General features: G+C 40.0%; 2 protein-coding genes across 2 annotated transcripts in view; both read right to left on the bottom strand.

Moving 5' to 3' along the window:
* LOC134171625 (protein FAM13A-like) overlaps window positions 1–3,087 on the bottom strand; it is a 69,110-nt gene extending 66,023 nt beyond the window's left edge. The window contains exons 1-3 of the mRNA XM_062634039.1: window positions 2,348–3,087; window positions 1,616–1,781; window positions 1,205–1,414 (exon numbers count right to left, since the gene is read on the bottom strand). Of these exons, the coding sequence (XP_062490023.1) occupies window positions 1,205–1,414; window positions 1,616–1,781; window positions 2,348–2,578 (607 nt within the window). The 5' untranslated portion in view covers window positions 2,579–3,087. The remainder of the gene's footprint in view (window positions 1–1,204; window positions 1,415–1,615; window positions 1,782–2,347) is intronic.
* An 11,168-nt stretch (window positions 3,088–14,255) lies between these two features.
* Window positions 14,256–27,512, bottom strand: SLC16A9 (solute carrier family 16 member 9). The gene is made up of 5 exons (XM_062634030.1): window positions 27,294–27,512; window positions 19,160–19,303; window positions 18,188–18,283; window positions 15,513–16,421; window positions 14,256–15,158 (listed from the first exon to the last, which is right to left on the bottom strand). The coding sequence occupies exons 1-5, from the start codon at window positions 27,487–27,489 to the stop codon at window positions 14,980–14,982; spliced, it is 1,524 nt and encodes a 507-aa protein (XP_062490014.1). The 5' UTR covers window positions 27,490–27,512; the 3' UTR covers window positions 14,256–14,979.
* Window positions 27,513–27,795: the final 283 nt, after the last annotated feature.

Genomic DNA, 27,795 nt, shown 5'->3' with positions numbered 1-27,795 from the left:
AAAACAGAAAATGGGTTCACAAACATCTTTATTTGATCAGCAGTGCAGAATTAGTACGATAAAATCTCCTGGTTATTTAGAACCAAGATGACAGTACAGTACTGCTCAAAAATAGGCAGCTGATGCTCAATTCTGCCATACATCGCCAGGACACATCGATGTAGCTCTGATATTGTGAATCACAAATCATGCTCTAAAGGTCAATTTTAGCCCTAAAAACAAACATTTCATGGAAGCACCCATGGTGCTCAACCTATTAATGAGATATATGGAAAAGAGAATGGAGTGAGGTAAAACATAATTATAATTAAAAAAATAAAATAAAATAAAAAAATACCAGCAAAACTGTTCAGGGTAGTCAAAAGAAGGTGCTGGCAAAAATGCATAGATAGTTCAACACAGACTTGCATAGGTCATGAAAGTGACTCTTTTTTCCTTTTTGTTTTGTTTTTGGTTTTTTTTTTAGTAAAATACATACATAAAACTTGGCACTCAGCACATGAAGTTTGAACAAAAGCAACCTGCATTCTAACCCACAAAACCCACTTATTTGTATGCATATTTGTATGCAAACACCTGAAAGAAATATCACTAAGATCATCAGGCAGAATTATCTGAACACCTTAGCTCAGCTATTATAAACATGAGTAGGGAGCTAGACAGTGTATTACTGTAGGTACTCATTTTGGCTTTGCATTTTGAATACTTCATGCTGCTCCACACACTGCTGTCCAAGCAGACTATAAGAAAACTAGTAAAAAGTCCTAAATAGGAACAGGGATATACAAAAAGGCTTCTGTACATAGGAAGGTAAAATAGAGAACGAAGCTCTATCTTGGAAAAGACTGAAGTGAGGCAGTGGCTATACAAAGCAGCATTATGATGGTGATTTCATTAAAAAAAAAAACAAAAAACATTATCCCAGCAACAAGTAAGTTATCAAATTCAAAAAGCAAGCATGCAGAAGAGGTACTTTCTCAATAAATACAGGATTGGATTGCAGAATGCCTTGCCACAAGATGTTGGGGAGTTTGAAAGCCTTGGTGAATTTAAAAAATAAAGGTTATAGACAAGTTCAGGGAAGACTGGTCCATCAGTCTCAGGTTAAGGAAACTTAAACCCTTGCTTACAGGAAGGTGCAATGAACACATTATCTGTCACTGCCAAAGAAAGGACAGAAGCTTGGAATGTGCTCGTTCTTTACCTTGGAAAGTGTTTAGCAAGCCAGAACAGATGTTGTCTGGAAAAACAGCCACTGGCAGTTCTTTCAGAAAGAGTTTCAGGAGACTGGCAACAGAATCAACATCTCCATCAGTTACAAGGTCTACGTTTTCTCCTTGATTGTATTTCTGCTTCAATTCCTTGATTTTATTTACTGAGCCGCTGATTCGAAATATACCGACACGCTCCAGGCCTGTTTAAGAAGAAATATGAAACAGTAAGCAATGGCTGCATTACCATACCTGTCTGATGAAAACTGAATCTCAAAAAGAAAGAGCTCCTCTAAAAAAACATAATAATTGTAAAAACATACTTCAGCAATTACAGCTGAAAAATACAGTTTAAACAAAGAATAACAGTTTTCAGAAGCCAAACAGAGAAAAGATGAACTTACCAAATGCTTCTAGGTACTCCACCATCTGTGTCACAAGAAAAGGAACTCCATATTGTGTTGCATCCTGTATGAGGGTTTCCAGAGGAACACCAAACATGCTTCTTTCTCCGAGATCTGGTGAGACTTTACTTGTTGTGTGCCTGACTTGAATAGAAGATAAAGATTTCTGGGGAATAAAAACAGGCAAGTGATAAGCAGAAGTGGCTTTTATTATTTTAAGGGCTAAGGGTCTACACCTTGGGTAAAATTATTGTCCTCATTATGGCATCTTAGTACAGATTCTACTTTTACTGCATGTTCTTAAAATACTAATATTCTTCAGTAGGGCTGAGGAAGGACCTGCAATGGGGTAAATCCTAACAAAACACATTTATACTTACATTCAGAGAAAATGGGGCTTCAGGTCAAGGCAGATGCCCTACTTATGACAGGAAGGGTTTACAAAACCCCTGCCTCAAGAAAAGCCCCAGCACTCAGGAAAAAGGCTGATCAAGTGCTGGCGCGCAGCCTTCCAGCCCTGTGAAATGTGCAAATTTGTACCCAACTCACCAAGATAAAACATGCAAGATTCACCAAAAAGCCAGAATAGGAATTTATGCAGCAGCCACGGCACGAGCCTGGTAAATGGTTCCCATCTGCTCACCTGGTTATTCCAAATTTCTTATCACAGTAACCAATGCAAAACCATATAAGAAGTCATGAACAACCTGCAGTCGAGAGCTGCTTTGTCACCTTGCTCAGACAGAGGCTGCCCAGTACACGTGCTATCACACAGGTGCCTGCACTAGGGGCTGCAGCAGGGCTCAGGGGCCTCTGTGAGGGAAGCGGGGCTGCCCTGAGCAGGGCATGGAGGTTCTGGTTGGTTCTAGAAGCTTCCACGGCCAGGCCTGCTGAGCCCCTCAGTCCTGCAGGTGGTGCCTCAGGGAGATGCACGTAAGAAAGAAGGAAATGCAGCGTGGCCATGAGGAGCCCTTGCTCTCTTATACTCTTTCCCTCCTCTTATACCCCTCTGCTTTGCCTTACAAGGGGGTGACATTACTCACTGTGCTACGTTTTGCCCTCATTTTCCTACCAGGCAGGCTATGCTTGCAATCACAAAGCAGAGGACCTGTTTCCACCATGCCATGAGAACAGAAGTCCAAACTGGGAACATCCGGATTTACCAGTTCTGTGTCAGGAATATTAAAGCTGTACCTGCATATCATTTTAAGGGGGGATTTTAATGTATTGTAGCTTTATCCCAACACATTCTAAACTAGGCCCTTAAATGTTTTTGTTACTATGTTTTCCGAAGGAAAAAGGAAAGACTTTCTTATCAATTTGTAGCTGAACCACTATAAAAAAGCTATTTTTCAGCTTAAAAAGCTTACCCCTTAAGTAAAGGCCCAAGCCAGAGTTTGAGGAAGCCACATCCAGCAGTGCTGCCATGGCAAACACACACAAACATGCACTGAAACCCTTAGACCCATTTCACTCTTAGAACATGATGTTAATGCTGAAGCCATAATTACCTAAAAGGAACCAATATCATATTTTATAGCATTTTTATAGCATATTTTATAACATATTTTATAGCATTTTTAATATATAAGCTGCGAAGTGTTAAAAAAAAGCCTCTACAGTATTTATGATACATTACTCTAAATATCTCCTTTCCCTCTTCAGATGCAGCAGCTGGGTTGGGGGAAGAAGGACAGCCTTCTCAGAAAGAAAAAAAGATGTAAGAAAGGACTCAAGAAGCCAGATTTAAGTTCACTTACACAGATTGAAAGGGAAGCACTTGTTCCCATATTAGACTGCAGGAGAGTGTCAATGTTTCAGCTGTGCTGTTCAGAAGACACCATCACCTTTCTTCCTTTCACAAACCCATGCAGTCTAGCCAAAGCTGTTCCTCAGTAATTAACTTATCGTAGCATAATTTCTAGGCATCATCTTAATCAGTAGTTTCACTCCAGATTTTGTTGGAGGTAGAAATTCACTGCTAACAGAGGTGGATTCCTTGTAACCAGCACTTGCTTCCACAGGAGCACTGCACAAGCTAATGGATGTGTTACCATCAGATGTTTCCATGGCACCTAACACACACAAAAGCCCAGCTTCCTGGAACACACTGATTGTGTGCTTGATATTTACTTCTGAGTGGGACTTTTCAAGACAGGTTTGCAGATATTCATACCACCTGCTGTCCATTCTGCCTGCTAGCAGCATTTAAGTAAAATATTTTGAGATGACCTACAGTGTATGCATATTACAGATACGCATTTATATAACACCTGCACAATCATTTGGTAAACACACAACCAAAGATCCATTCAGCCTTTGAAATATGGTAGATGTAGATGCTGTTAAGCCCAACATCTTCTATTATAATACTTTCAGATACAAAGCCTCTGCTAGGACTGCTGGTTCGACACAAATGGCAATTCTCTCTTCCTTAATAAAGGGAATATCACTTTAAAATAGTACAGATTTTTAACCCACTTACCTCTCCCCAAGATCCCACAATGAGGTCTGGAAATGCTATGGTTTAAGGCTTTCTTGTCTACCTGGCATGAGAAGAGACCTCACAAAGGCAACAGCCTTGTTCTCACCTTAGGATATGCCAACCCGCACACAGGAAGGACATGGCTAAATCCCTAGTGAGTAGAGTTCATGGCTGAGCAAAAATTCTTCACTGCTGCCCCCAGGTCTGTGCTTTCCAGCCCTCAGAAAATTACGCATTCACCCTCCTGTGCACCAGAAGTGGCTGGCTGACCCAACGGGCATTTAACCCTGTCATGGTTTAAGCCACGACATGTGTTTTCTCCAAGGTACATGGGCCATTCCCACACTACAGCTGACTCTTCTGAAGCCCAGTTTGGCCAGTGCAATGCAGCCACTGAGAGGGAACACCACACAAACACCATGACTACCTGCTGGTGCCTGTCCTTCCCCACCCCAGGCAGGGGCAGCCTTACCTCATCACTGCAGATGTGCTCCACCTGGGGCCATCACCACAGCTGTGGCTGCTTGAGGGACCCTGTCCCTGTCCTGACCCTTCTAGCACTGCCACCCTACGGAATTAGCCACTTCATGGCTAAGCCTGTTCACAGCTGTTGGGCCCACAGGCAGTGCTGAGGCTGATGGCACTGTCCCCCCAGCACTGCTCTGTATAAAAGTGACTGCTAAAAAGAGAAGACAATGTGCTGGTCCTGTGATTGTCATCTGTCAGAGCAGTATAGTGTCCAGCGCTCATATCTGAGAGGATACAGAGGGCATTTTTTTCTGCAACATCCCCTCCCCTCCTGCATTCAGCTCCTCTGCCCCACCACCACTGCCCTCCAGCCACCATACCCAGTGCTTTCCTGCCCTCTGTGCCTGACATACTTCATCACTGTGTTTGCAAGGCAGCTGGAGCAGGAGCAGCTCCCCCACTTTTGCTGGGTCCCTTTGGGACAGACAAACGTACAAGGCACTCAGAGCCACAAGCACCCCAGGTGCCCATGCCCATGGGCTGTCAGCAATTTGCTCTCTGCAGAGAAACATCTCACAAAAAGGCCTGTGCAAAAAAAAATCCCAAAATTAAAAACAACCCCATCTCTCTAACTCTTTGCTGCCCACCCACAGCACATTTCCACTTTCCATCTTACTAGATCACAGGAATCATCCTGCTGACATATCACTCTCCCCTGCTTCAGCTGAGCATGTGAACTCGAGGCAACACATTTTAAAGTAACAAATTCTCTAGCTAAGCAACAAACACACTTGTTTTTCGATTGGATCATCACAGGGCAAACAAGGCAGCAGCGACTGCAATCAGCCTCTTGGGCCCTACTGCTCCTCTAACTGCAGTTATTGAATGTATTTTTTTCAAGACTTGCCTGCAAAATTCAAGTCATTTCAGATCCCCAGAAACCTTCAACAGCTAGAGGGCACACGAGGCTTGCTGGAGAGGTGGTCCTGCAAACCTCGTTTCAGACACAGCAAGGAGCCCCCAGGCCCTGGACAGGATTTTCCTTTTGTGCAAAATAACATAGATCAGAGGGATTATTTCTCCTCCCAGTGGTGGTGTACAAAGAGCAGAAGGCCACAGGCAGCACAAATTAAACATCTAATTGCTCATAGAGTGTAGCTGCAAATCAAACGCTTCCTTCACAACCTCTGGATCAAAGTCAGGCCCTGCAGGACTTCAGCTATATGAATTGGATGTATGGTACTTTGAGCAGACACCCTAACTTCAAGGGCTGTGTCTAAATTAAAACCAAAACTTCTGGTCTTCTAGCACCCTGCTGCCCAGGGGGAGGCCTGGGAGGAAAGGCAGTGCCCTGGTCTGTGTGGTCTGCAGTGCTGGGGGAGCCTCCACAGATGCTTTGGTACTCCCTTCACTGGGAGCATGGTCACCAGCTACTGAAAGAGCTGCTCTTAAGGGTTGCTGGTGTCTCAAAAAGATAGAAAAAGAATAAACATTAAAGGAAAACAGAAAATCTTAGTTTTCTTCTTAGAAAAAAAGAGTTTTTAAAGAAAGCATTAGGAACAACAGGATCCCTGTGAGAGAAGGCAGAGGTAAATCCACTGTCAGCAGCAGTAAAAGACAATAGCAGCAAGAAAAATAATTAACTGAGGCTTCATGGTTCATTTCAGTTTTCCTTCAAAGCTGAAGCAGCATGTTCTGCTAACCTAGTGATCTGTGTCTCAGCTTCAGGAGTCTCCAAGCCTCCAGCCAAATAGGAAAGAAAGCCCTTCTTGGTGGGCAAGAGCCGAGCAGCTGGAACGTGTGCCCTGCGGGAAGACTGTGTGGTGATGCTGTGTGAGCAGTCCTGCCATGGCACATATCCAGCTGGAGAGGCCACAGTGGCTTTGGATTAGAAGTAAACACTGGGGAAAGCAGCTCCACTGATCCCAGCTGCAGCCTTTGAGCACTGGATGATCAGGACAGGAGTAGGACCCTGGGCTTCATAAATAAATGCATAAAGCTTGATCTGAAGCAAAGAAATTTAATTGAATTGCAACTGCTAGCCAGCCCCTCCATGACATGGTCCTCATTATCCAGTGGCAACTTCAAAAGCAACTTTTCAAGGACATGCAGACATATAATGCTGATTAAAAAAAAATCAGTACTGTATGTTTTTCATTTAAAGCACTGTTCACCATAAATGCTGTTTCAGTCACATGCTTATCTTCTGGCATCTCATAATTTGTGCTGCCTTAATTTTAATTGTGTTGATGCCTTGATGTATTTGGAGAGTTTAGGTCTTTTTTCTTGTTTTTCAAATGGATAACTGCAGAGAAGAAAAACCTTTGCAGTGTGTCAGGAGGTCAAATAACACCATAAATACAAGCTAATCAGCTTATGAAACCACCACTAAATTTGTCTCATCTGTAGGAAACACTCCAGACTCTCTGCAATTCCTCTGCTGGAGCTGCTAGATTATGCTGTTAATACAGGAAGATTATGAACTGTGTTGCATCCAAAACACTGGACATTACCAGTTCACATAATCAAACTCATTTCAGCTGCTTTAAAAACCTCTTCTTCCCATATATACCATAAAAAGCAATCTAGTGGAGGAAAAGGTCACAGGGTAGCATCCCACAGGACCTCATCACTAATGGTGCTGCTTTTTGCAGCTTGCCAACAGAAAAATCAGCACATGTACCCTGGCCAGCCTTCAGCACCCGCAGCTGTAAGACACAGTACACAATCTCTTGCCCAGCCCAGCACCAGGGCCTGGGGGCAGCAAGGGGTAAAAAGGACCAGACAGACCCTGTGGGAGCCAAGGGAGGAGGAGGAGAAGCCACTTTGAGACAAGAAAGTATAAGGTGATGTTGTAGCAGGAGTTATCTGTCTCCAATATACTGTTCAGAACCATTTTGAAAAACCACTGTTTTGGGTGGGGAGCTCAGAGGAAACCCACAGGCATAAGTAGGACATTTATTGTTCTGACTTTACAGTTTATCTGACTTTTAAAAATAGGATAAAATACCATGACAAGCCCATAAACCCATGTCAAGTGTCTGTGCTGACCTCTTAAACTTCAGAGCTAACAGCTTCATCAAGTAGGATTAGAAATGCCACAGTCCTAGAGAGTTGTCTGAACAGAAGGAAAACAGAAAAATTGCATTGTTTCCTCCCTGGCTGAAAATACTCAAGACCATCGCATTCAGGGATGCATTTTTTCCTTCATCTTTGTCATCTTTGGGATCAGCATGATCACTTGGTCAATGCACTACATTGTATTGATTGCACCATCTCAGCCTTGACAACCCTTGTGCCCCATAAAAAAGCCCCATAAAAGCATCCCTCAAATATCATTAAAAACAGTAAGGAGGCACAGATCGGTTTCCATCAGATGAATCTGTCTTACTGGCTTTTGAAGCAGGTTTTCATTGCCACCCTAAACACACAGCTTTTGTGTACCTTCTTTCAATTCATCATGAGCTACTTTAAACTGGAAAATGAGTAAGTTCTGAAAAATTGCACATTTTAAAGTATATGGAGCTGGTAGAGAAACTATAGTGAGTCTCAAATGAAAGGAAAAAAATGGAAATATGAGCTACAACCAAGACAGAAATACAGATGGGGAAAAAAAATGCATCTAGTATTAGATAATCATTGGCAAGAAACAAGGCATGAAAAAATAGTATTTCTATTTTAATAACTACTGTATCAATATACTTTCCTACATTTTAGCTGCTAACAGCCACAGCCCAAACTTAGATAATGCTTACCACATATCTCTCATCACAGTATTTTGACTGCCAACTATGTCTACTCACCAAGCTACATTGTCAGAAAGAAAAAGTTGCTGTCCTGACAAGAAAGCAGCTCTCCCCTACTGCTACATGCACTGCTTTTCACTGCTCTTATGGAATGAGTACACAGGCCACAATCCAGGCAAACTCTTGTCAGCTGTCACAAGCATCCCTCTTAACTTTGTGGTTTTACTGATTGTGTAATCTCCTCAGAATGTGGATGTCCAGGGTCAGAGGGGTTACATCTCCATGGTCAGAGGGGTTACATCTCCATGGCCAGAGCTAGGCAGGTGCAAGGGAACTGCACCCTTCTCCATGAGCCAGACACGTTAGTCTGGTGCTGTGCCTAAGCAAGTATCTCCTGAGTCACAGCAAGGCTCTTTGTTACAGTAGATGCAGCATTACATTAACTCACCTGGCAAGCCTGGAGTTGCCTCCCTCAATCTGCAACCATCTCTGGCAAGTGATGTGTTGGTGTCCTGCAGTGGCTCAGCAGAGCCTATTTCCAGGCAGCTGAATTACAGGCATGTGGAGAAATGCCCAGTGAAACAGTAGGAGGCACATGTTCAGACTGCTTGCTTGCCTTTTTTTTTTTTTAATCCCAGCCTATTAAACACTCCAGCATCATTTTTCTTTAAAAGGCTTTAGATAAGTGTGCAGAAAGCTGCACACTTCCTAGGCAGCTTTGCAGAACTGAAAGTCACTTGCAAGTGGCAGGTCAATAACTGTCAATACTCTTCTGTTTGAGTGAAATGTCATGAAGGTTGAATTGGAGCCTGCCTCTTTCTGCTTCCTGTTTTGAATTTCATTTTTTTCCTCTAATCTCCATCTGGCACCTAAGGCTCTCATTTTTCTTGATGCTCTCCCAAGGAAAACAAGTCAGCATTCAAAATTCAGTATTGCTGCAGTATCTAAAGGCACTATCTTGCTGTTGCTTCTAAGGAGCAGGACATCAGCAAAACCAGCTGTGGGCTGAAAACTATCATAATGTAGTAAGTAAAGATCTTTTTCAAGCCTTACAAATTATTTAAAACCCATTTCAGCCTATATCATGAAGCTCAAACTACACATGAATAAAGCTGATAACTGAACGTTTTATTCAGGGAATCAATCGAGAAACCAAATCCCATTTTTGACATCCCAAAATTTGACATATAGGGTAAACTTGAAAGGGAAAAATATCTCCAAAGCAAAGATGGTCCCCTGAGTAATGCAAAGCAGGGAGACAGCCATTCTAACCCAGGGGCATTTTAATTAAACAGCAAAGTAATTTGATTCCAACAGAAGACATTGTGACCTGATACAACTTGATGTGCATGTCATATATCAGATTTTAAAGTTATAGCCACAAAAACCCCACACGGTTTAGATATGATCTGTAAACATGGAGATGGTCAGTGCACTGGCCATTTACAAAACAAGGGGCAGGTACTCATCTTGTTTCTCAGCATCTCCTAGTCACTGTCGTTAATCACTGAAAACATACTTACTTTTCAACACAAGCTGTGTCACTAGGAGAGGAGGAAAGAGAGCTTAGTTGGATGATTTTCAGTGTGCAAAGAAAGAAACAGGGAAACAAAACAACATTAATTTGAACTAAAAGAAAATGTTTTTGCAAGTTTAACTATGACCAAGTAAGATTAAGATTGGAGCCAAAGGCAGCTGGGAACAACATTTACTGCAGTTTCACCACAGAGGGATATGGCCACAGGAGCAGCTTACAGAGGAATTGCTCCAAGCTCCTTCCCACCCGTGTGCTGCAGTGCACTATGGCTTGTTGTGCTAGCAGTTACATGTGAGCCTGCACTGTAAAAACAGCGAGATGATCTCAGCCACAAAAAAGACCCCTAATAACAAAAAGCATTTCCAGAGGTTCTCTGAGCGTGTTTACATCACAGCACCCACAGTGGTGTGCTGCTGGGTGTCTCAAGCAAGCACTTCCACTGGCAGAAAACACAGCTTTAAACTATGGCCTAGAAAACATACTGTACCTAACCCTTCTGCAGTGACGCTGGGGCTCAGCGATGAGTTGGTACAGGGATGTTCCCTCAAAGACTCCTGAGGTACATATTCAGTGACTGAAAACTGCACAATACACCTGGTTGCATGCTAAGTGAGGAGACTGGAGGTACCCGAGTGTTAAATCTCATGCTCCAGGCATGCAATTCTCCCACCTCTCACCTTATACTACCTCAGAAAACTGCAGTGAACCCAGAACAAAGCTGCACTTGACACAGGTGATCCAAAGAGAAGAAAACACAGCAGTGAAGTCCCAGAGCTAAAAGATTTGTCCTGTCTTCACTCTTCCTTATCGTACATGCACAAGACCCCCATTCAGCATTAAATGAAGTCTTCGGTATTGCCAAGCAGAGAAGTTGAATGATCTACATTCAAATCAGTCACATTTTATTCTTTTCCTATAGCTCTGGCCAATAATTTCAGCAAGTTTCTCATTTCAGACATCTTGACCTTTAGGTTCTGGCAACATTAAATTATTTTAGGGTTAATAAAGTCAGTTTGCACCAATGTCATTATTTAATACTAATGAGACAAAACCAAGCAAGCAAATACTCCACATGCGTAACAAATATAGCTACAACTGACTGACAGTGTTGTTGCAAAAAAAACATGGACACACTAAAGAAAAATAATATAAGAAGCTACTGCAGAAAATATAAGGCTTTACAGAAAGGATATAAAAGAAAGGAGAGGAGCCTTCCCTATAGAACCACGAAAGTGACAACAAATCAGAAACAGACCAACTATTGAAAGAAACTTGAAATCACTATGGGATCTTTAATCATTTATTTAAATGATTAAATGAATGTCATTTATCAAAAATCATTCATAATCATATCATTTAAATCGTTCCATGATTGAATTCCTGTAACATAATCATTACATGACTTTACAGCATGGTACAAGATGAGCATGTGTGTATCCACTTCTGAGAACTACTTGAATTGCTTAAAAGCCACAATTTTAAAGCACAAATATCTTTCTTTTTTTTAAAAAAAAGGTAAAAAGCAAAGTGCATTTTGGCAAACAGAAAGCATACTAACACATCTCTAAAGGCTATTTCTTGAAAAAGACTGTCAAATCTGACTTGGCTCTTCAGCATAATAGAGTTTACAGCAAAGCATCACTGAAATAAGTCCTCTGAATCTGAGGAATTTATTTCATAGAAGAAAACAGCTTTTGCCACTTCTTTTGCCATACCTATCCAATTTCTGTATCATTTATCATTTTGCCATTTTTAATCTGACCAGCGTCATGCTCAGCCCAACATATTCACCTTATATATGTGAAAGGCCTTCCTGAAAGGACTTAAGTATCTTTCCAACAAAAAAAAACAAAAAAAAACCAAAAAAAAACCCTGTGTCAGTTTAATGCTATGCAAATCAATCTCAATCAATTTTTACAGCATATGGTCTGCAGCCCTTACTCAGCACATGGTTTAATGTCAGTACATGATGCAGGAATCCAATATCACCAGGATGTAGACAAATTAACAGCTACCAAAGGACTGTAATCTATTTTTGCAGCTAAACATAAAGACCATCAATTGAGCAAGGAACAGAATAGACTTTAAATCTAATGAAACTTAGGAGTTTCATTTGTCTTGCATTTTTGGTAACTACAGTAAATTTTCTTAATATCTGCAAATAAGATAAATGTTCTATTTGTGACTGACTCCACAGTAACCAATTAATTTATGCAATAAACAATAACTTTTTCTTCTACAATAAAGAGTAATTACTTAAGTGTTTCATTCCCTCTATTCCAGATCTATTTGTCAGGGACTATAAAACTCAAGAAGATGGAGAATTTAATTCTACATGGTAGAAGTGTGTACATATCTACTTCAACCACCCTGTTAATGCTGATGATCTACTTTTCAAGCAAATAAGGCAGATAATCATTCGGTACCTCTCCTTCCACCTTCCAAAAAACATTCACAAATGAGCTAATTTGAATGAAGCATGTCAGGCAGAAGGAAAGGGTTGCAGCAAATACTCAAGTTGCAACAGCTCTAAAAATCTCCTCTTGGAAAAGAACCCTGCAAAATGGGAGAAGTAAAAGCAAAAAGTGAAACATTAAATCTTAGGTCTTGTTTATCAAATAAAGTCTAGATTAGTACATTCACAGTGCTCAACTAGCTGTTAGGACTGGAGTCCTAACACATATTGCCGTTGTGGCAATGTAAAATTCTTCAACAGCCCCTTGAAGCTCTTTCCTCACTGATGGGTAAGGTTACATCAGGAAACTATCACAGATCACTACTTGTATTTCCAAATATATCAAGCTGCCTAATAATAGACTCCATTTCCACCACAAAAGTGTGCTATGTACGACCCTATCATTAATTCTAGCTGTTATTTTTTCAGATTGACAACTAATTTAATGTAAGGTTCATATTTAAAGAACTCAGAATGTATTGTTTGCAGGAAGTAACAGACTTGAAAAGATACTAATCTGAAGGCACACCTACTCTGACTATATATGGTATATCACTGCAGGTTCTTTAAGATGTGTAAAACATGGTACCACTTTTACATGCATGAAGTGAAATCTGACTACAGCTGCCACACAGCACATGAAAAGGTGGAAATCCACGTCAGATACTCAGGGCTTCAATTTGGAACTGGAGTTGCATTTGTGTCTAAATTGAATATACAATGTTTTTTCCACATTGAATAAGAAATCCAGGAGAAAAAAAAAAAAAAACAGAGAGTAGTTACACCCAGCTGACAAATGGAGGAAAAACCCAGAAACAAACTAACTGGATCTATATCTTGTCAATCTTTAATGTGAAGAAATATAAGTGAATTCCAGAAAGCCAGCAAAAACTGTCTGAAGCCAAGCTGGATTTTCCTACCTCACACATGAAGAGGGAACATTACTTGCACTTATGTCTGCCCCTCTTAGAAGTTACATCGCTCTTGCTTAATGAAGTGTGCAAACACAGTAATCCTGTGCATAACACTTTGACAATACAGGTTGCTTGCTACTTGCCTGTTTTTAATCTTAAGAATTGTTTATGAGCCAGAATAACAGCAGACATTTGAAGCACATAGTACTGCTGAGAGCTACTTACGCATTTGCAGGCAACCATAGATTTAACTGAGGATAAAGAACTTCTACTTCCCACAAGGCTTCCAACATGCTCCACTAACCTTCAAACCCACAGCAAGAAGCCAAAGCACACAGCACGTGCCACAGATAGACAGATTTCTGTGACTACTATACAAGAGCAAGCAGACTTGTCTTTGGTGCAGAAGCAGCTGCAGAAGCAAAAGCTATTGTGCAGGGCACGCAGGTGCAGTGCAGAGCTACCTGAGTCATCCTGCCTTCACCGTGACACCTGCCTGGTTCAGAAAACATTCCAACATCACACAGCATTCCTGCCAGACATGCCAGCCTTGGCTTTGGGTTAAACGAAAGCAAAAAGCCAAAACACACACACACACACACACACACACACACACGGCCTGCAGCTACAGAGTATCCAAGGCAATGGGTTTCAAGGCTTCTCTCTTCATTGGCAGTGTGGTGCTGCAACTCTTTCCAACCTCAGCTTCCCCCGTACCTCTTGCTATCCCTCCCCCATGCTTTTTTGTTCCCTTTACTAACTTTTCTTTTTGCGATGTCCATTCCAAACATGACAGATCAAAGATGACATTGCTGTCACGTTTTTCCTTTTTTATTAGGTCTGCCTTGTTGAAAGCTCTAAGCCCTAAGCACTTCCCAGAAGGCTCAAACTGCTAACCTGTATCTGTGCAACAAGAGATGCTCCCAGTACTGCCAAACCATGGGTGACTTGCTCAGAAATACTCACCTCTGAGCGTCCGTGAGCAGACCTCCAACTCCAATCTAAAGATCATGAACTTGCATAACCAAGCCAGCATTTCTTTTCATGGTTTCAACAGTTAAATTTATTCCTTGGTTTAAAAGGTTTTGGTTCAACAGTTTTATAAACAGACTTCACAAAATGTGCAATCCTTACAAACATAGTTCTTAGTTGCAGTGCTAGTAAGAATCATTACTTTCATCATACAGTTCAGTTATATTACACAAGGTTGGTTTTGTTCCCCCTCTTCTCCCTCCCCAGTTGGCACTTCATTGTAAATTGGAGAAACTTGAAAAAGACAAAAAGTTAATCTAAGCATGATATTATAAGCACCTTGCCACAGTATTACACTCTAATAAGGCAAATTTTTGTCTTGTAAAGGCTGATTGTGCAACTTGGAAACCTATAAAAGGTGACAGAAATGCCAGCCTTTTCCCATAAGGAACAAGCCTTCATTTTTGTGTCAAGGTTTTCACCTCTCCACACCACCCTCTTTAAAAAACCCAACAGTACAGCTGATAATACAGTAGAATATACCCCTTACAGTGTGAAAGGAAATTACAGTAGACACAGGCTGAAAACACGGTGCATAGTAGACAGAATAAGACTGCTCTTAAAAAAAAAAAAAAATGAAAGAAATGAAAGAAAAAGGAACTGAACGACAGGCAACAATGGAACTTTTCTAGTCACAAGGATTGTGGGTTTCATAAATAAATGGAAAATTACTAAAATACTTTGCTGTATAACATTAAAAAAGCGGAAAGTGTTTTCCAGTTGTCACCTAAGCACTAGATGCAACTTTGTAGGAGTAAGTATTTGGAGGCAGCTTTGAGCTCTGATTGGTGCAGGCATTCCAGCAGGGTAATGCTGCCAACAGCAGAAGAAATCCACCCAGTAAGACACAGAAGCCACTGAAATAGAATGCAGTGTCATATTCCTGTGTCCAGTCATAAAACCAACCTGAGGGTGAAAACAAGAGAGAAGCCTATCAGTGAGAAGTTAAATGTAACACAGCACTGTAAGTTAGAGATACATCATGGTGAAAAAAAATAAAATAAAAACACCACACAAATAAAAAGCTAAATCTAAAATACAGTTTGACCATTTAGACATGAAATGTGCCTTTCATCGAAGCCAAAACCAGAACACAATCAGCTTGGTTAGCTCAAGTGAAACAGGCTTTAATTTTTCGTGAAGATTTTGTTTTCATCTTTCCATTGTTATTAGGGCCAACTAGAACTACTTGCATGCAAATTAATTCTGTCTGGTCCTGACAAGCTCATGTTCATTTTATCGTATCTACCTTGACCTTACCTACAATTGGTGGTCCGAGACTATTTCCAAGTCCAGCAAAGAACATTAATATCCCATACGCGTGAGTCAGTTTCTCAATTCCCACAGTCTTCGTTGTTACATATGGAAAAATTGACCAGTTCCCAGTCAGAAAACCCAAAACCCCAGAAAGCATCGCTAATGTAAGGTAACTTTTGGCAAATGGAATTGCAAACAAGGCCACTCCTGTCATTAGTAAGGTAGTTACGTACAGGTATAAAGTGTTAACCCATTTAAAATCTGCCAGTATTCCTAAAGTAAGTTTGCCAACAGCAGTCATAATGCCTATAATGGAAATAAGAGGCATATGATAGTCATCTTCATTAATGTTTGCACTTCTTGCCACATCTTCCATGAGCAGAGAAGGAGGAAATCCACCAATATCAAAGAGCAAGATGGCAACAAAAAGAGCTGAAAATACTTTGTTCTTAAAAAGAACTATGGTTTCTTCCCAGTAGTTCAAATAGAGCTGCCACTTCCTTTTGGCGAGTTGCTTGCAGAAGTTTGTCTGTTCTACAACTTTCTTTTTGTATGTGTCTTTCTCATTTACATTTATTGAGCTTAATACATTCTTATTTAAAATGCTATCCTGTTTGTAGTCAGGCACATTGTTAGCACATTTTTCATCAACGTAGCCCTTTTCAAGGATGCTTATATTTTCTTCAACAGTCTTTTCTTTTTCATGGTAAACAAAATATTGTTCTGGGACTTTGTCTACACATGTTTTTTCTGGTGAAGGGGAATCAGATGACTCCAACGGTCTCATTAGGCTGCCACATGCTAATATATTTAGAGACAGCGCACCAACTATTAGCAGACAACCATCCAGTCCATATAGATCAATAAGCTCTCTTTGCAATGCTGCATATATAAAGAGTCCAACACTTGAGCCTGTAAAAGGAAAATAAGACCAGTTTAAACTGAAGAACTGAGAACATCCTTCAACACTAACAAACATCTACATTTCAGCAGCTACAAATCCACTGCCACAGGAATGGTAAGTCATTTGTGCTCCTCTCTCCCCACACTAATGAACTGGTAAGTTATCATACTTCTTGAAATTACAGTTTCTTTGCGAGTATCCAAAAAAATAGAAAGCCTTTCAAAACATCTGAACAATTTGTAACACTTTAGAAACAAGAAGGATCAATACTATATCTGATGAAAAACACCAAAGAACTATTAAGCCATCCTTCTGCCATGCACTCAAATATATGTATCCCTTCAGGTGCCATTTGAGTTAGCACAGGCAGAATTTCACACACCAACATTTTCTCCCTTCTCCTCACTGCCACTTTCCTTCTCCAAGGCAGAAACAGACCAGGGGTTCACCAACAGTCCTCCTAGAAACAGGCCTTTACTGCTTAGTGTTTAAGGAAGTGGGGGCTCACATGGTGCGAGTTTAATCCAGAGGCATTTCTGAAGCTCATGCATTTGAGAAATCTGGCTATTCAGAGGAAAACAGTGAAAAGTAAGCTATGACTATGAAAACAAGCATTTTATGCAATCCCAACAATTCAAAGAAAAAGCTCTTTGCTGGAATGCTGTAATCAATGGATAACCAACTCACAAATACAGAGCATTAGTTTGTTTCAAGTCAATTTAAAGAAAAACCTTAAATTAAAATCATTTGCTCAGGACTGTTGCTAGGTTGTATTAAAGCCATTTATATACTTCAGTGATAAGCACTGGACAAAATAATTACAAAATTCAGACTTGTTTTGCCTTCCAAGAACTAAAATTAACAAAAGCTCAATAAGATCAGGCCTCAAAACAAACTCCTTGAAATCCAAACAAAAGCCACTGAAAATGGTTCCAAGGAACATTTCTGCAGAAGTTCCCCTTAATTCTAATGGTATGGATTTGGCTAATCTCAGAATACAGACTGTGCTGACCAGGCCTCTCCTTACTAACAACTACTTGAGAAAACAGTTCAGAGAGACTCCATACAACACAGGAAGCAAGGAATGGAACAATAGCCTTCTTTAACAGTTCCTACTTGGTCCATTAATTTAGCAATTTCTGTGGGTGCAAAGCACAACATCAAACAATGAACCAGGGAGAGAATGAGAAAGAGTTTTCAGCATCCAAGAATTTTCCTTGCATTATCAGAGGTTTATTTTTCCAGGATCTATTTAACATAGGTGGACAAAAGCTGGGATGAACTTTTCAAATATTTCATAATTTAGTCTCCTTTTAGATTGGAAATGAAAAAATATTTAAATATTAGCCCAAACTTCACCTACTCCTTTAAAAGTATAGTTAATGTGAGGTTATGGTGATCCACCACTTATATCCTGCATCTCCAATCTTTTTCACTTATCTTGTGCAAGAAAGAAAAGAAAGAAGAGAGCTCTATGTAAAGTTTCCCCTCTTATTACCCATGGCATTAAGCCCAAGCTACTCATGAGTCTTTCATTTTAGTGAATACCTCTTTCTCATCCATATGGATAACCCATACCATACACCTGCATGGGTAGTTACTATTTTATCTGATGCCTGATTTTATCTGTTCATTGCCACCAACATTTTGACTTAAGTACTATTTCAGGAAACTGAAGGTAACTCAGAAAAATATAATCTGTTTTTTCTTGCCCTGGCAACAGTAGCTGTATCAGAGTTGAGAAGTTAGAGAGAATGACAATTAGAAGTCATACCTGTTGAAATCAGACCAAGTGCAAGGCCTCTGCGTTTGTCAAAATAGTGGCAAGTGATGGTAACTGTTGCAGTATACAAAAGGCCACATCCAAGCCCTTGAGAAAAATAGAAGTAAAACATGCAACATGCTATGGGAAATTTTGTATTCCCCAGATAATACAGTAGTGTATCCTGGGCACAGAGGTACCTTCTAACTCTGGATCAGCATGAGCCACTCTGGCCTCACACTGACAGGGCCATTAGGATGCCTGCACTGTCCCACCTCTCTCTCCCTCTCCCATTCCTGGCTGCAGAACCTGCTTGGAGCAGGCTGGGTTTGAGGAGTTCAACAGCTCAGGCTCCATGCTGTGTGGAAGGGTTACATGGCTTTCAGTCCAGGGGCTGGTCTCAGAAAACAGCAGAGCTGCATCCATACAGCACTGTGCCTGGGCCAGCAACATGCCTGATTCCTGACACCAGGAATATGATAAAACATCCACAGCAGCCCTCTGCAACACAGGGGCAGGTCACCTGCAAGGACAACAGCACTTTCATGATTCTAGCACAGTGCTTTCAGTTCAATCCTGTTATGCAGAGAACAACATTGCTCCCTAATGATCTTGAATTTACCAAATTAGAATGAGCACATGACAAAATTCCACAAAAATTGTTATTCCTTTAAGACTGGCACTTCATTCATGCCTGCAGAAGACCTTAATTCCACCCGTTAGGAAAAACCTCAGCTTTTCTATCTCTAACAATCATGTCAAAGGAGGACAAACTGCTTTCAAACCCTGATGAACATATACATTGCTTTTATCTATCCCTACATGGCAAAAGTCTATTTCTGACACCCCTCCCCACCCGAAGATATTCGTTGATAAATCAAGTCCCTATTTCTGCGAATCAGTTTCTCCTTTCAGATTCATTAACCAAGTCTCAATACAATAAAGATTAAGTAAGTCTCTATATGAAGGAAAGGTTTTTCTTACCAACAACAATCCCATATGAAATATATAGAAAGTATATGTTAGGGGCAAAACTGCTCATCATGAGGCCCCCAGCCACCATAAAGCCACTGAAGATTGCCACTGGTCTTGCTCCAAAAGAAGATACACATATACTGCAGACAGGACCTAGTGGAAAAGCAGGAAAAACATTCCTAGTAACAATAAGCATCAGGAAGAACTTCCAAAAAATATCAGTCTATGGAAATGTTTCTTACAATAATTATACAATTCAGAATACTCATTTTTCCAGGCTCTTTAAAAGAGTCAGTTATAAAAACATACAAGATCAGGCTTGCAAGATTTTTGCTCAAGGAGAAACTGACATGAAGACCACAGAATGGTACCAGGGCTAGGATGGAGAGAGCCAGCAAAACATTCTTTAAACATAGGATGATACACACATACTAGACTACAGCACTGTCACTACACACCGAAGGACTTGTACAAAGGTTCTGAAAGAGCCATCTTTAGGTACCAAAAAAAGTTAGACCATCAGCCAGGCTTTAACCAAGCAGGTATTTTTTTGACAAAAGCCAAAAACCATGCTTCAGAAAGACACTATCTGTATTCATCTTCATATAAAATAAGGTTTATAATACTGAAATGGAAAATAGTAACTTTTGAACATAACCATGGTAAGAATGCCACCTGGTGCTTACATAGAGAAAAAATCTGCTGATATAATAGATAAAGACAAACACTATGCCTCCCTGATTTTCTAGGGAATTAAACACCTGTTAATCAGTATTTTACAAAAATAACTGTTTTCTACCTATCTTGGTTTCTGCTGCAAAATGACAGAAAATAAAACGCATTTATTGAGAAAATCCAGAGCAATATTCATGAAGTTCAGAAGTTTCTCCTTTTCTTTACCCCCCCAATACTTCTTGGTTGGTTAGTTCTTCAAAACAAGAACAAAGTGCAGGCAACATTTGTACTCTGACTCTACTCAGCCAGTTCTCTCCTCACAGAAGTGGTAGAACAAGCACTTATTTTCAGTTGTGTGACCTGGAATACACCTTTTAGTCTGAAGCAGCATGCAAGCTTGGTTTCATGCATAAATAAGCAACCAGGAAGGGACATGGCTTGCAAAGGCAATCTCTCATCTGAAACCCTGCAGTTCCAAACACTCATACATCGACTTGTATATTAGCCCCAAGATCCTAAACTCAGCAGCTCTGAAATTAGAAGTTAGACACAGACAAATTAAATTATTTAAACACCAATAACAACAAAAACCCCACCTCACCACTTTTGTGTCTAATTCACAGCAATATACACTCCATAGTCAATACAATCTGCAAAAGCAGTAACTTTGAAGTCTGTCATTTGTTAAGGTTAGTCCTCCCTGACTCACCGAGATTCCCAGCAGATGGGAAGTGAGCCCAGAGAAGTGATAGGTAGTGGACAACAGCTGGAGCTGAGGACAGCGCTTGCCTAGGTTTGCAGATAGGAGCTAGCAGCTGGGAATGCAGGCAAGGTTTTCATGTAGCTACTGGCTGAGACAAGCAGTTCTGTCAAGCAGGAGCACAGTTTGTTAAGTGAAACAATTCTCCACAGAAAGGCAGGGCACAACTTTTGCCCTACATAAGAGCTATCTGCCTAGGGAACATGAAGGGAAGCAAGTCGGCATTGGGGCTCATCCAGGCAAAGAGTCAGAGAAGAATCGAGAAAAAACTTATGGGGAAGCAGGGTTTATTTGGATTTTGGAAACAATGAAAAATGAAGATATAAGCATTTACTTCTTCTCAAGAGTCAGCATGCTGTGGAAATGAAAGCTGGCCAGAATAAGTTGGGCAGAGTAACTTGGCAAGAACAAAAGCTAAGATTGTTGCTGATTCTAGAACTAATTACTAGAACTTGCAAATTAAGATTGGTATGTTTCCTAAACCATGAGATTTAAAAATAAACAAAGGATTGAATCCATATCACATAAAATTCTTCTACACTAAAAGAACATTAGGTAGTGATAACATAATTCAGTTAAGGAATTCACACTCTTTCTGTTCTTTATTTCTGACCCACTACCTTGTTAAACAGTATGTCCCTTCCACCTGCTGTCTGTGTTTTGACAGTTACTTTCAAGAAGGTCTTTGTCTAACCTGGAGTGATGGTATTGGTACAGAGTGCACTGCCTGCTACTAGAGGATCTGAAATGAAGCTAGACCTTCTGACCCCCAAGCCAGAACAAGGGAGACGCAGAGCTGAAAAAAACATGTCTTCATAATCTGACAAGGACACTCTCCTCTGGAACACCATCAAAAGCATCTCTGGCAGGGTCCAAGGTGATACTCTTCCAGCTTCTCCCACTTAGAAAAATAATCCCAAAGGAGAACAAAAAGTACAAAGAGATCTTTTAGCTCTGACATGGAAAACAACCTGTGCAAAACTGAAAAACCTGATCCAATAAGCTCAGTATTAATGTGCCATCTCACACAGCAAGAGATCTGGCCACTCAGCAATGGCTCTGCTTATAAGAAAGAGTGCCAGTATAAGTATTAAAATAGTTATTATGGGTCTCTGGGATGAGAAGAAAAACAGCTCCATCTTCCCCTTCACAATAGGCCCTACTTTCACACTTCCCTCATCATACTGCTAGAAAATAAAAGTCACAAAAGAAAACCCCTGTGACAGCCAGCATCTCTGTTTTTTTCTCTGCCTTGCATTCCTTCTCTTTCTCTGTTTCCCAAAGAGATGGCATTTTTTCTTTTTTCCACCAGGCACAGTACCTTTCTTTATTACCATGGTATTTGCTCAAGAGTTCACTGTACACAAACATGTTATTCTCTACAAGTATTCATTTAAGCACAATGGGTTCGAGGCAGTTAATTCTAGTTGAATATCCAACTTTCCCAGAATGGGACTGAGACTTGCTCTGTGACTCCTGCCCTGTGGATTTTGTTCAAAGTGGACATTCTGAAGAATGTAGGAGCCTATGTACAGGCAGCATAAGGCTTTTCATTAGCTGACTCTCTTTCAGAAAGATCCTTCCACTGATAATGCATTTCTCATTGTAATGTGAACAATATAAAAATAAAATCCCAGTGGCAATCCTCAATAGTAAGCATGGCAAATGGCTTTTAAAGTCAGCATTTTGTTCAGTTTACCAAGCAAGTCCAGGGGATACCACTGGTATTAGAATAATATTTAAAGGCATTGATAAACATTTACATCTTTTACAAACAAAAATCCCTTGGTTGTTTTTTTTTCTTTTTCTTCCAAATGATGTATCTTAAAACTAGACCAAATTCTACAAAACAGAAAAAGAAAGTACCAGCCCATTCTACAAGAATGGCAGCTAACCCTAGGTAGAAAGACTTGGAGGCCAGCACAGGGACAGCCATTGCTCTTCTGCATACAAACTGTCAAGACTTGGCATTCAGTAATATCAGGCTCTGCAGGGAAGCAGTCAAGAAGATCCCTAGACAAGATGGGAAGAAATAACAGAAAGAGATGTGCTGTTCATGGCCATGTAAGATCTTCATGCAGAGACCAGAAAGTGAGAACTCCCAGTTGGAATCATTTGCATATTGATATTTTCATGAAGATTGATTTTTTTTTTAAATAAAAGACTACCCTCAGTGAGACCCTGCTATAACAGCAAATGCTTCCTGAGATGTGAAAACCAGCTATCTGCTGCTCTCAGAGGAACTTCATAACTATTGCAATCTTCTGATCCCCTGACAAGCACAAAGTTGTTTTGTTTAACTGGCACTTTGTTTAACCAACACTCTCTTCCTCAATCTTCCCACAGGAAGAAAAGAATTTTGCAAACTAGCACTCCCTGTCTCCACTTGCTCATCTCAGGGGTCCTCCCTCCTTCACCTCATACACACACAAAACCTTTTGCTAAACAAACAGCACTTGACAACAGAGTTCTTTTTCTTATCGCCTTAATCTGACCCGTTCTACTTGTTGGTATCTGTCCGAGCCTGTTGAATCTGTAGAGTAGAAGCAATGCTCATGGACTGTACATAAAATCCACTGGACAGAACATAAGAATATTTGATGCATATTAAATGCATTGCTAAAATCTGATCATAATAAACATAATAGTCTCCAAAAGTTTGTACTTTGGATAAGACTATAGGTCAGAAAAAGCCTTTTTACACTGAGCACCAACCCATTCCCAACTGACTGAAAAGACTGCTCCTTTCTGATAACATTATTAACAGAACTGGGCTCCTCTTCAGAGGAATCTTTGGGACACCTCCTCCCCTTCCCACAAATTATGTATACCTTCCAGTTTACAGTGGGGGCTACCTATGCATGAGGGTTTTGTCTGAAAATGTGTAGATGCTGCAAAGGATTTTTTTTAAGTTGTAAAAATATTGCTTAAAAAAAAAAAATTAAGCTTTTCAAACATTTACCTGAATGTCTCAGATCAGCAGAAACACCCCATTAATTTATCAAGACATGCCTTTCAAGAGTGAATCTTACCTTTGTTCTTTCTCCATTAATAAAGGGGAGTAGGAATGGGGAACATACTGCTGGTGTCTCCTCCTATGTGAAATACTCTGAAATCAACTCTTACTATAAACAGTGGTAATGGCAATTACAGGCACCAAGGTCTTTGTCTGTTTTGCTTTTAACTAGTGTAACATGGATCAAATTTAATTTCAGGCTCCAAATGGACATAAAATTAAGAACACTTGGTGCAGGAGAAACACATGATCTTGAAAAACAAAATAAATATCCTCCTCTGGACTGTCTTAGTAGGGGAAACATGCTAAGGTCTTTCATTTTCTTCCTATGCAACAAGCCCTACATCATCCATCAAGCCACGTGCCCCATCTACTATAGCCTGATCAGTGTTATGACACCTGATATTGCAGAGGTCTCACCACTGCCCTGTACAAGAACACTAATGCTTTTCTTTCACTGTTTTAGGAACATTTCTTCCGACACACTTTAAGGTCACATCACAGGAAATTATAACTCAAGTCATTCTGCAAGGAAGAGATCAACCAGGTCTCTGTCTTGTTCCCTTTTCCAGCTGAACAGTCCAGCTCAGGGATGACCACTGGCCTTAGCAACGCTGTCTGTGCTGTGAGCAAGAGGACAGAAATCAAACACCAGACAGCTAGGAAATTCATCTCAATAAACAAGGTGCTGTACTGGGTTTCCATGTCTTGAGTCTAAGTTTAGCTCTCACAGAAGTCAGAAGTAAACACTGGAGAAAGGATATCAATACAGCAAATGTGAAAGGACTCAGCGTCACCAGCTACCTCAGAAAATGTACAGAGGGAAGGGGAGAAGACACACAGAATCTTTTCCTGTGCCAGCTGGCATACATGTAAGGACATTTTCTTCTTTTTGGTGAAATTACAGTACTAATAAAGCAAAGTCACTGGACCTACCTTCCACTTGTTACAGAAGCTAGCTAATACGATTTCCAGTGCTATCAATGAGAAAAGTCTTCCTTAAGAAAATGGACACTAACTTATTTTGTGTGCAGAGCTGCAAATCTACCATAACTGCCATTCTAAGTTGGACAGAGCTCATAGAAGAGCCTTAATTAAGAGTGGCAATCTCTTACATCAATGGCAAAAAGACCATATCATGGTACAGGCTTAAAAGAAAATCTCGAATTAATTAGACTGCAGTCTCTAGGCATACACCATGCTAATTCAGGGGCACTTCAAAAATATACCACGGAAAGAGAACATTATTCACCAGCTGAAAACTAAAGCTAAGCAACTTGTATCATAATATCAAATACTTTGAAGGAAGAAATTAACTACTGAGAAAAGTTATGAGAGAGAGAATGCGCTAAACAAACATGTTCTAATCAGTATTTTCTGCATACAACACGTATTGCTTTAAGAGTACCAATATTTGAAATATGTCTTTGGATAACTATATCAGAGACTGGAAACCGAAATAGAGGAGAAAGGAAAGAGCAAGACTAAAAGAGTCAAGTTAAGAACACTAAAAGGCAAGGAGTGTACAGAAAAGCTTTGGGGTAAAGCTGTCCAGTTACTAGCATTCACACAAGCAAAACTGCTGCTGAAATCAGCTTGCTTGGGGAGATTGCAAAATTGTTAGGTTATAGATAATATCTTTTCACATACATAAAAATATTCTAATTAAGAAAAATTCAATTAGCTTGTTCATCTACTTTACATATGCTGCGACACACAACCTGACCGATAATGCTACAACCTGCAATAACAGAAACAAGAACAGGAGCAAGTTCTCTTTCCCTATGCTCTTGAAAAGTGTGTAACTTTGCAATGTGTTGCACCAATACATTTGCACTGAAAACATATATGTTCATTACACTAGTGACTAGGTCTGAAAAAGGCTTGCTATGAACTGCATGAAAAAATTGTAACTTGTCAAGAGCATTTTAGTTTGATGTAGATGTTCTGATACTTACAGTGTCCCTTCAATGAGTTTACCTTAAGTTGAGTTATTATTAAGGTCAGATCCCAGTTTGGCAAGACAGTGGGATCTTCCATTCCAGGAAAAGCAGGGAACTTACATTTTGGTTTTAGTCTACTCTGATAACATCAATGCAATTAAAAGGCTCTCACTGTACTTCTTTGAAGGCATTAAATATAGGAATGTCTAAACTAATCCCAAACTGCAAGAATAAAAGTCCACCTGACAGACAACAGTTTTCCTAGACTGTCAAAATTTCAAATAATTTTGTAATTCTATACCAAAATCAATTACAATAGCAGTTTTTATATGTATTATTCAGTCACAGAAGTTCCTATTTGCTCTAAAGCACACTACTGGCAGTTGCTTACAGTGGCAAGACAGAGGGCACTGGGAAATCTGGAAACTAGCTGACATACAAGAAAGTAAGCTGAGGCTTTTGTCAGAAAGTGAGCCAGAGACTTTTGTCTCCAGGGAGAGGGTTTGCCTTCACCCCTTCTCTTGCAATTCCCTTCTGCCTAGTTTTAATTCAGTAACTTTCTTGTTTTTCTTCTTTCCCTCCCACCTCATTCTCTCTCTCAAGTTCATTTAGGTCTTGATCTGCTAATAACAGGAGTCTATGCCCTTAAACAGGAAAATAAAAAAGTAATAATAAAGAGCAGTCTATAGTCCTTTACCCACTTAAACCCTGGGACTGAATATAGTCTTCTTGTGGTTAATGTGCCACATGCTTTTATCCATTTCTGTTCTGCCTAGTGATACAAAACCTAACATGAAAGCGAGACCAGTACTTGGCTAATTACAGTGTCTTACAAAGCAGTGGTCTTCATTCAGGCCTGTATCGCTATTTGAACGTCGCCTTTCTTTTAAGGAGAAATTTCCTTGGAATCCTGAACTGCATTTTGTCCATTAAGCAACATAATTGTTTTCCCCATAGCAATTGCTCTGTTGACAAGCATTTTTTTTTTCCATATTCAGCGAAAAGATAATAGTTCCCATGGAGAATCTTTGAAAAACAGAAGTTATTACCCAGTACAATACATATGCTCAATGTTAAAACAACAACAACAACAAAACAGACCTATGGACTTTCAAAGTTTTTATTTCCCTAGAACTCTAGTGTTACTCTCAAAGTGATAATGCCTTACTAAAGAAAACATTCCAGTAAAGCTGTTTTCTTTAATGTCACAGTTATCCATAACTTTCCAGGCTTCAAAGGGATAAATTTCCTCAAACAAACAGTGGAAAAAAGCCCTCCCTAAATGGTGGGCTTACTTCTAGAGCTGAAAAATCAATAACTAGTTTATTAATTGACTTCTTATTTAATTGAAATAATTTTTAATCAGTTCAGACTGTTTGCTCTGACTTTTAAAGATACTAATGCAAATATCACATTTAAAGCCTCATTAAAAAAAAGCAAATCCTGTCAGCAAAATTACCATCCAGTTTCCCAGAGATTTTCTGTTTTTTTTCAAATACAGTAATTTTTAATTTTCTAAGGGTAATATTTTTATTGCATTTTTACCATTATATTGTTTTGGTTTACATATAGAAGTTCTACAACTATAAATGCACTCTTCCTACTCATCCTCACCTAAAACAAAAATGCAGCATCCTTATTCTATCATTTACAGCTGTCTTTAATACAATTCCAAAAGCACATACAGATGAAAGCGTTTACTAGAAAGAAATGTTCTGATTTAAGATAAGATACTGCTTCTACACTTACTGGCAAGCAATCCGATTCCATTTGCTAGAGATCCAACCCAAGCAGTCTTGCCTTTCCCTTCTCCAAAAACATCCAGCCATTCTAAATACAAGACTCCCACTGCCAGTGGTGATCCGTAACATAAGAACTGAGTAAAGAAGGAAACGACAACAATCACCCAGCCCCAGCCGCCATCCGGTGGTTTCCGAAATACCATCTTGTCAGATGTGAAGGCAGAACCTTTTATAAACAAAAACCAAACAGAACAGAGCATTAGAAATGTGACTGATCTAGGTTTAGAGCATTAGAAATGTGATTGATCTAGGTTTACTAGTACAAGTGAGCTGTACAGAGTAGCACATATTCAAACACAGGCTTATTTCATCCTTCAAGAAATACATGCAGCACAGCATACAGACAATGAAAATGAGTTACTACTTGCTACTTCTACCTCTCCTACGTAACACAGGAATAGTATGCAAAGCATTAATAAGTCATACACACATCATCAGCACTGTGTTAC

Source organism: Pezoporus occidentalis, unplaced genomic scaffold, assembly GCF_034315485.1.
Source record: "Pezoporus occidentalis ecotype Australia unplaced genomic scaffold, CSIRO_AGI_Poc_V1 ctg41, whole genome shotgun sequence".
Lineage (NCBI taxonomy): Eukaryota > Metazoa > Chordata > Aves > Psittaciformes > Psittacidae > Pezoporus > Pezoporus occidentalis.
Note: the sequence above shows the minus strand (reverse complement) of the source record. Positions and strands in the feature narration are given on the sequence as shown.